An 8,836-nucleotide genomic window follows, 5' to 3' on the forward strand; every position below is an offset into this window, starting at 1 on the left:
GTTTTTACCTGAGATTGCTTTTGTCAGATTTATGCCAGGGAACCTGTTCTTAGCAAATTCAGAGATGACCCAAGATTCTACTCTGGTGATAATGGAGGAGCTATTGATTTTTATCCTGTTTGATCTGCTTTACCGTTGGAGATTTTTTTTTTTTTTTTGAGAGTCTCACTATGTCGCCTTCGGTAGAGTATTGTGGCGTCAGAGCTCACAGCAACTTCAGACTCTTGGGCTCAAGCGATTCTCTTGCTTCAGCCTCCTAAGTAGCTGGGACGATAGGCGCCCGTCACAACGCCGGGCAATTTTTTTGTTGCCCGAGCCGGGTTTGAACCCGCCAGTCCCAGTGTACGTGGCTGGCGCCCTAAACACTGAGCTACGGTCGCCGAGCCGGTGGGAAATCGTGAACGACGCCTGCCCCGCCTCCCGCCCCTCCCTCCGGAAGTCAGAGGAGCGGAGGCTGCGGGAAGAGGGTGGGGCGGGGCGACGGTCGCTTCCGATTGGCGTTTCTCCAAGGAAGCCTGCACGGATTGGTTGGCGGCGGGAGCTCCAGAGCCGGGTGTAGACTGGCCGCTACGCTGATGGTCCCTGTTTCCGGTTGCTGGGCGGGCAGCCCGCCGCCGCTATGGCGACCGGCGAGCGGGAGGCGGCGCCGCCTCTCTGGCCCGCGGAGGCCCGCTTGGCGGCGCTGCTTCCCGACCTGCTGGTCTTCAGGAAGCCCCGGTTATCGGAACCCGAGCTCGCCACGGCCGAGGGCGTCCTCCTAGGCGTCCACGTAACGGGTGAGGCCCGGGAATCACATCGGGCTTCTGGCCTGCCAGAGGGGCAGCCGTTGGACCTAAGCTCCTGGAGGCCGAGGCGGTTACAGGCCTGGCCTCCGGGAGAGCGAAGGAGGCTTTACCTGTGCCCCGCGGCCTCTCAGGAAACTTCAGGGTCTTCATTTTCAGAGCGAGAGACACCTTTGGGGATGAGCTGGTTTAGCCCCTGAGCTCGCTTCAGGGATGATGAAACTTGAGACTGAAAAGGCCATAGGACCGGCTTTGAACCGAGTTTCCTCCTAACCACGAGCATTGTGTCTGCTTTGTCTAAGTATTTTATTCCTTCCATTAATTCATTTTTGGGTCCATTAAGCGCATGCCCACCGTTCTAGGCGTCAGCACCCACTTTGAGAGTTTTTGATTTAACAGATTCTTAAAGGAGTTTATTGCATGTGTCGTGGATGTGAAGATGGGTAAAACCCTGTCCTCACTACTTAAATTCTCCAGAAAACTTTAAACCATTTCTTTTGTCTCAGAGGTTTCTCTGTCCCAGACATGAGGGGAAATCCTAGTTGCCCTTGGCAGGGAGCCTGAAAGGGTCGGAAGTGGTGGGACGGGATTAGATACCTAGCTTCAGATAAAAAGGGCAGGGCGCTATGGGTAAATTTACCATTGGTACCTGCATCCAGCCCGAGTAGTTCCTAAGTGACACCGTGTTAATGTATAAAGGTGTTATTTAGTTCCAAGGGATTCTGTTTTTCTTTCCACTAGCCTGATGTGTTGAGGGAAAAGAGCCTAAAATTTTAGGATTTGCAGCTAACAGTAATTTTTGCTTTATTGGTCAGGGTTTACAGCATTAATGGACAGGTTCAGCCTGACCTGCAAGTCGGAACATGACATGGACAAACTGGCCCACATCTTCAGTTATTACATTAGTGACATCGTGGAGCGTGAGTGATTGTTATAGGGGAACAAGGAGGTGTGCTGGGCACCTGAGGGTTTGTAAGAGAAGGGGACCTAGGGTGTTTTAAAACTGGTGCCTAAGGATCATTTATTCCTGTAGTACAGCTCATCTTTAGTTTCTTCAGGTTGCTATTGACAAACTAAATCTTCGCCTGTATCTGCCATTCTACCCAGTCTGACATACCACTTTTCAGAAGAGGAGAAGAGGCCAATTTTAATTTGTATTTTGTATATTTATGTTTTATTTCAAAATAAAATATTCCTTAAGCTGTTTCTTCTAACAGTACCATGCCTCACATGTATATGTCAGATATAATGTACAAGGTACCTTTCCATTCTATTACTGCATTTTCATTCTGTGAGAAATAGGTGTTTTCTCTATTTTCTGCCATGTATTAAGTTTTTGAATAGCTGCTTGATGTCGGATATCTTGGAAAAAACTATATAGTTAATACATTTTGAGTACTTACTCAGTGACATGCATTGTAATAGGTGCAAGGAACAAAAACCCACTCTTGAGCTTTTTAGTTTTATTTACTTAAACAGAAATTACTTTGGCACTATACCTTTTAGTATGCATGTAATATTCTCATCCTTTACTGACAGTGCCTGATACAATTATACCTATCATTCTGCAATTCACCAAAATAATTAAATACTCTGTGGCCTCTTCTTAAGGAATTTGATTATTTGACTCGTTTTTTCCCCCTGAGGAACAAGTATAAAAAGTCTTTCACATTTTCTGGTTTGGATGAAAGGGAAAATAAAAAATATTTGAGGCTCGGCACCTATGGCTCAAGTGGCTAAGGTGCTAGCCACATACACCTCAGCTGGCGGGTTCGAATCCAGCCCAGCCCGCCAAACAATGATGGCTGCAACCAAAAAATAGCTGGGCGTTGTGGTGGACACCTGTAGTCCCAGCTGCTTGGGAGGCAGAGGCAAGAGATTTGCTTGAGCCCAGGAGTTGGGGGTTGCTGTGAGCTGTGATGCTACAGCACTCTACCCAGGGTGACAGTTTGAGGCTCTGTCTCAAAAAAAAAAAAAAATTCACTACATATATATATATATATCAAGTACCTATTATAATATCAGGTATTACTGGGTACTAGAAACAGAGAAAAGTAACCCACAGAACCTGCCTTCATGGAGTTTCCATTTTAGCATGATCGATAATAAAATAATTATAGTTTATACATTCTCTTAAGAAAATAAACATTGTGTAGTGATAAGAAATAATTGTAGGGTGAGGGAGTTTCTGTGTGAGACAGAATGGTCATTGGAGGCTCCTCTAAGGAGGTAGTATTTAAGCTGAGACATGAAGGATCAGGGAAACACCTTGGGAAGAGGTAGAGGTAAAGCATTTCAGACAAAGGAATACCAAGTACAAAGATTCTGAGATAGGAGAAATCTTAGCATGTTACAAGAACTGGCAAAAGGCCAGTTTGGCAAGCGCATAGCTGACAGGGTAAAGAGTGGCTTATGATGAGGTTGGAGAAAGGAAGCCATTGGGTCGTCAAGCTGTGTAGTCTGTAATAAGGAGTTTGAATTTTATATTTTTATAGAAAGAAAATTGGAAGGTTCTGGCGGTGTAATGATATGATCTGATTTATACCTTTTAAAGCTCATTTTGGCTGCCTCATGGAGATTGGATTAGAATATGTTAGTGGAGGTAAATGATAAGAATAGAAGCTAGAAGAGGTAATTGGAACAGTCCTGTAGAGATGGTGGAGATTTGGTCTAGGCTAATGGTTCTCAACCTCAGCTACACCTTACATAACTACTTAGGAAACTTTTAAAAGTATTTTTTTTTCTTCTTATTTTTTCTGTTTTCTTTTTATTTTTTAAACACTAGATCTTGCTGTGTTCCTAAGGCTCTTAGGTTCACATAGTCCTCCTGCCTGAGCCTCCCAAGTAGCATGTGTTACTATGTCTAGCTAAAAATCTTAATGCCTAGGCTTCACCTCAGACCATTTAAATCAGAATTTGGAGGATGGGGCCCAGGAATAAGGGCTTTTTAAAAGTTTCACAGCAATTCTAATATTGTATCAAGACTGAAGCCTGTTGGTGTAGAGATATGGTAATGGAGCTGTATATGAATGAATAATTTGAAATATATTTTTCAGGCTCAACAGATAGGAGTTGCTGATGGATGAATTTCAGTGGGAGGTGGTGAGAAAAAGGACTGTCACCACTTTTTTGGCTTTGGGGCTTGTATAAATGAGTTGATAGTGTCATTTGGCAAGATTGGAAAGACTAGGCTTTGAGAAAGAAAATCAAGAGTTTTGTTTGAATTATGTTGAGTTTTAGATGCCAATAAGTCATTCAAATTGAGAAGTCAAGTTAGGAGCTCTGGTTGAACCTAGAGCTGAGAGAATAGATTTCTGTCAGAGATGAAAATGTGAGTTGATGGCATAAAGATGATACTTAAAGTTAAGAAGTCATCAAGTTCATACTGGGACAATATAAAGAGAAGGAACCTTAGCCTGAGTCTTGAGGCACTCCCCAGGAGGATTAATAGGAAGAAAGAACCTGCAAGTCAGACTGTAAAGCAGTCAGTGAGGTAGGATATTGTGTTCCTGTCTAGAGGGTGTGGCTAACTGGATTGAAAATGAAAGCTGTCAAGTACGATGATCAGAGAAATAACTGAATTTTCCAAATACTATTGGTGATCTTGATAATTTTAGTGGAGTAATGGAAGTCAGGTTGGAGTAAACTGAGACGAATGTTAGAGAAAACATTTAAAGGAAAGAATAAATGGGAGATGAGGAAAGTATGTATAGCCAATTCTTTCTGAGTGTTTTTGTTTTTTGCTATAAATATAGCAGAAAAATGTAGCTATTGGAAAGAGGAGAAGGTAGTATCAAGAACAAGTGGGTTATTTTTGTTGTGTTTGTTTTTTTTTAAGTTATTGATGAGACTTATCCAGTAGAAAAAAGATTAGGAAGAGTGAAGTCCTTGATAAGGTGTCCTTAGCACAAATGGGGTGACTTTGAAGGGAACAGGAATACTTCTTTCATTTTAGAAGACATGTGTAACAGTACAGATAGATTTTAGGAGGAAGTAGGAGGAAGGAAGAAGGATCCTAAGGAGCCTGAGTCTTGGCATGAGCAAACAGACAGGAAAAACTTAGTAGACCATTCTTTTGACCATACATGATTCTGCCATAGTGTGGTAGATCACTGCTTTTAACTCATTTTCCTCTCTCTTCCTTACTGGATTTCAGATGTGCTCTGTTTTGGAGGAGATATCCTAAATATTACAGGTATTTTTTGGTTTTTCTGAATATTTAAATAACTAGACTGAGAAAAACTATATTTAGGTGGAATTTGGCATGTATGTTTATTCAGCATTATTTGCTTATTCAATATGTGGTACTGGCCCCTGGGGATATAAAAATAAGGAAGACGCAGTCTTTGCCTCAAATCTAATAGAAAAGCTTTGTCCAAATTAGGCTCATACATGCTCTAATTTTATTTAGATTAACTGACAAGAAGTAAATTCCTATAAAGCATTCTTGAGAAAACCAATCAGAAACTTAGTCATTAATAGCAGAAGCTAAGCATGAGGGAGGAAGAAGTCAAGAGTTTCTTATCTGGAGAACTATTATGATTATTAGCAGCTGTATACCCCAGAGTTGGCCTCTTTTGTTACTTAAACTTCGTAAAACCAACCCTAAAATTAGACTTGAATGTGAACCTACATTTTGTGAAACTTTTGCAAGTACTCCTTCTCTTCTATTAGTGTACTAGGATAGAAAGATTACCAAAAATATGCTTAGGAACATTTTAGCTTCTACCTGATCACGTATTTATGTACTGAATGGCTTTGAGGATCAGAAAATGGTTTAAAGCAATACAGTATATATAGAGATGAAACCCTGCCTCACACTTTGTGTGATATGCACACTGGATTAAGTTGATCTTCTGCATTATAGTGGACTTTTCCATAGATCAAACAAGTCTAAATATTTGGCACCTATCAAAACCAGTCTGTTTTATGTCTCTTCAGGGAATGTGCTCCTGGCACTCTGGACAGTGGAACAAAAACAATTGAGTGACATCATTACCCTGGTGGCAAGATGCAGTCTAGAGATACAGGAGAAGTTTGGAATTTACCATACCAGAGAAGGCCAGGACTTACAGCTAAAGATAGGTAGTAACTCCTAAAAAGTGATCCAATTGGGGGGAAATATATATATTTCAAAAGATAAATGACAAACTCGGGGGGAAAATATTTGCAACTCAGACAAAGGATGAATTGCTGTAATATAAAAAGAACACCTAGAAATTCAGAAAAAAACATTCTAAGAGAGAAAAATGGACAAAGATCATGAAAAAATAGTATATAGACAAAAAAAAATACATTTAACATGTAAAAAAGATGGTCAACTTCATTCATAATAAGAAAATTGCCAGTTGAAAGCATACTGAGATACTTTCTTACCTATAGATAGGCAGAAATTCAGATATGGGACATTATACTCTTTGGTGAGTCTATGAGAGATGAGCCTTCTCATACTGGGAGAGTGGACAATGGTGTAACTTAGATTAATTCCACCTGCATACCATCTATAAAAATGCAGCTATTCTTTAGCCCAGCAATCCCACCTCTGGACATTTATCCTGTAAGTTTGCTTGCACATGTCTAAAATGGCATATGTACAAGGTTATTGATTGCAATATGGTTTGTCATGAAAGATTGAAAACAATCCATCAATAGGAGACTGGTTAAATAAATAATGTATCTATTCAATGATATTCTCTGCAACTTCAAAAAAATAAGGTATTCTGATATGTGGTAATGTTTCCAAAATATAGTTAGGCAAAAAATGTAAGATGCAAAACACTATATTTAGTATGCTGCCTTTTTGTATGTAAGGAAGGAAAATGATTTTTTTTATTTTTTAATTTGCACAAAGAAATGCTGGAAAAATATACACAAAACTAATAATAATTACCAGTAAAGGAAAAATAATGTAAATGGGTACGTGGGTGGAAGCAATGCTTTTCATATGTATTCTTTGTATAGTTTAGCTTTTGAACTATATTATTGCTTGTCATAATAAAAAATATAATGCAAAATAATGAAAATTTAAATCTTCACACAGAGGCCAAAGTTTCACCAATGGCAAAGTCACGATTAGAAGGGAAGCTCATTAGATACGTTTCTTCACAGGGCTCCAGAATCTCCAAGAGGTTTCTGAATTAAGGGCAAAAGTTGACTCCAGCTATTTTTGTCTTGAGTAGTAGAGAAGAATCTCATTCTGTTTTATATGACCTCTTTTCTGACTTCATTTTTGGTTCTTTGGTTTTTTGTTTTATTGAGCATTATTGATACTGTAAATAGACAAATACTTTGAAACCATCGCCACAATAAAGAGAATGAACTTATCTATCACAAAAGTTCTCCTTGTGTTCCTTTGCACACTTTTTTCCCCGCTATTCTCCCTCCCTCATCCCCATGCAACCACTGATCTCCTTTCTGTCACTAGATATAGTTTTGCATTTCTGAAGAGTTTTATATTACTGGAATCATACAGTATGTATTTTTAGGCTACTTTTATTCAGTATAATTACTTTGAGATTCATCTATTTTGCAGCTTGTGTCAATAGTTCACTTCTTTTTATTGCTGAATAGTATTCTATTACATAGCTAATAACAGTATATGTCTATAAATGAGTTTATCCACTCATTAACTGGCCCTCAAGCTGTTGCCAGTTTTGACTCCAAATAAAGCTGGTATGAACATTTATATACAATTCTTTGTATGGTTATATGCTTTCATTTATTTTCCACCTTATAGTAGAAGGGACAGGATGGGTCATGTGGCATATTTACTAATTGAAAAATTGTCCATCTCTTTGCCAAAGTGGTTATACCAAGTTACATTCCTGGCAGCAATGGACTTTCTCCATGTTCTTGTTAACATCTCTTATTGTCTGTCTGAAGAATTTCTTTAAGGCTTCTCATAGTATGGGTTTTTGTTTTTGTTTTTGTTTTTTTGCAGTTTTTGGCCAGGGCCAGCTTTGAACCCACCACCCTTGGTATATAGGGCCAGTGCCCTACTCCTTGAGCCACAGGTGCCACCCAAAAGTCTTTATTTCATGCCTGTTTTTACAAGGTATTTTCACTAAATATAGAATTCCAGGATGAGTTTTTTTTTTTCCTCTTACATGAAAGCTATTTCACTGTCTTCTAACATGCAATGTTTTCAACAAAAAATTTGTATTCATCTTTGTCTTTTTTTCTTGTATACAATGTCTTGCCCCTCCAACCCTCTAGCCATTTTTAAGTTTCTTTGGTTTTAGGTAATGTGATTATGATATGATTTTTATATGGCTTTCTTCATTTGTCTTGTGCACAGAGTTCATGAACTTCCTGGGTTTTAGAATTTTTTTTCAAATTTGGGAAATGTTCTATCATTATTCAAGTAATTTTTTCTGTCTCCCCCTTCTCTAATTACCCACATATTTGGTTGCTTGAAATTGTCCCAAACTCACTGATACTGTGCTCATTGTTTTTCTGTCTTTTCTCCTTATTTTGGATATTTTTTATTGCCATGTCTTCAAGTTTACAAACCTTTTCTTTTTTAGTGTCAAATTTGCCTTTGATCCTATGTAGTATACTTTTAAGCTCAGACATGGTAGTTTCTATCCTTAAAAGTTTGATTTGGGTCTTTTAAAAATATCTTCCATGTCCTTACTTATTTTTTCAAGGTTTTTGAATTTATGGAATACAGTTACAATAGCACTTTTAACGTCTTTGTATATTAATTCTGTCATCTGTATTATTCTGCATCAGGCTCAATTGATTTTTTTCTCATAAGTCTTAACTTTCTTTCTTTGAATGCTAATGGTTTTTTATGGGTGCCAGACATTATGACATTTACTTTATTGGATGCTGGATTTTTTATATTTCTACAAGTATTCTAGAGCTTAATTCTAAGATGTGATTAACCTAATCCTTTCAGGAATTGCTTTTAAACTTTTTTTTCTTTGAGACAGAGCCTCAAGCTGTCCCCCTGGGTAGAGTGCGGTGGCATCACAACTCACAACAACCTCCAACTCCTGGGCTCAAGCAAGTCTCCTGCCTCAGCCTCCCAAGTAGCTGGGACCACAGGC

General features: G+C 39.0%; 1 protein-coding gene across 1 annotated transcript in view; it reads left to right on the plus strand.

Moving 5' to 3' along the window:
- Positions 1-64: 64 nt before the first annotated feature.
- The window catches only part of LOC100952087 (adenylate cyclase type 10-like), a 44,277-nt gene continuing 35,505 nt past the window's right edge, over positions 65-8,836 (plus strand). Inside the window, exons 1-5 of the mRNA XM_023512817.1 lie at positions 65-85; positions 608-776; positions 1,598-1,702; positions 4,939-4,977; positions 5,724-5,867. Of these exons, the coding sequence (XP_023368585.1) occupies positions 65-85; positions 608-776; positions 1,598-1,702; positions 4,939-4,977; positions 5,724-5,867 (478 nt within the window). The remainder of the gene's footprint in view (positions 86-607; positions 777-1,597; positions 1,703-4,938; positions 4,978-5,723; positions 5,868-8,836) is intronic.

The sequence above is a fragment of the Otolemur garnettii genome, unplaced genomic scaffold, assembly GCF_000181295.1.
Source record: "Otolemur garnettii isolate 467f Iridium unplaced genomic scaffold, OtoGar3 scaffold00031, whole genome shotgun sequence".
NCBI classification, from domain to species: domain Eukaryota; kingdom Metazoa; phylum Chordata; class Mammalia; order Primates; family Galagidae; genus Otolemur; species Otolemur garnettii.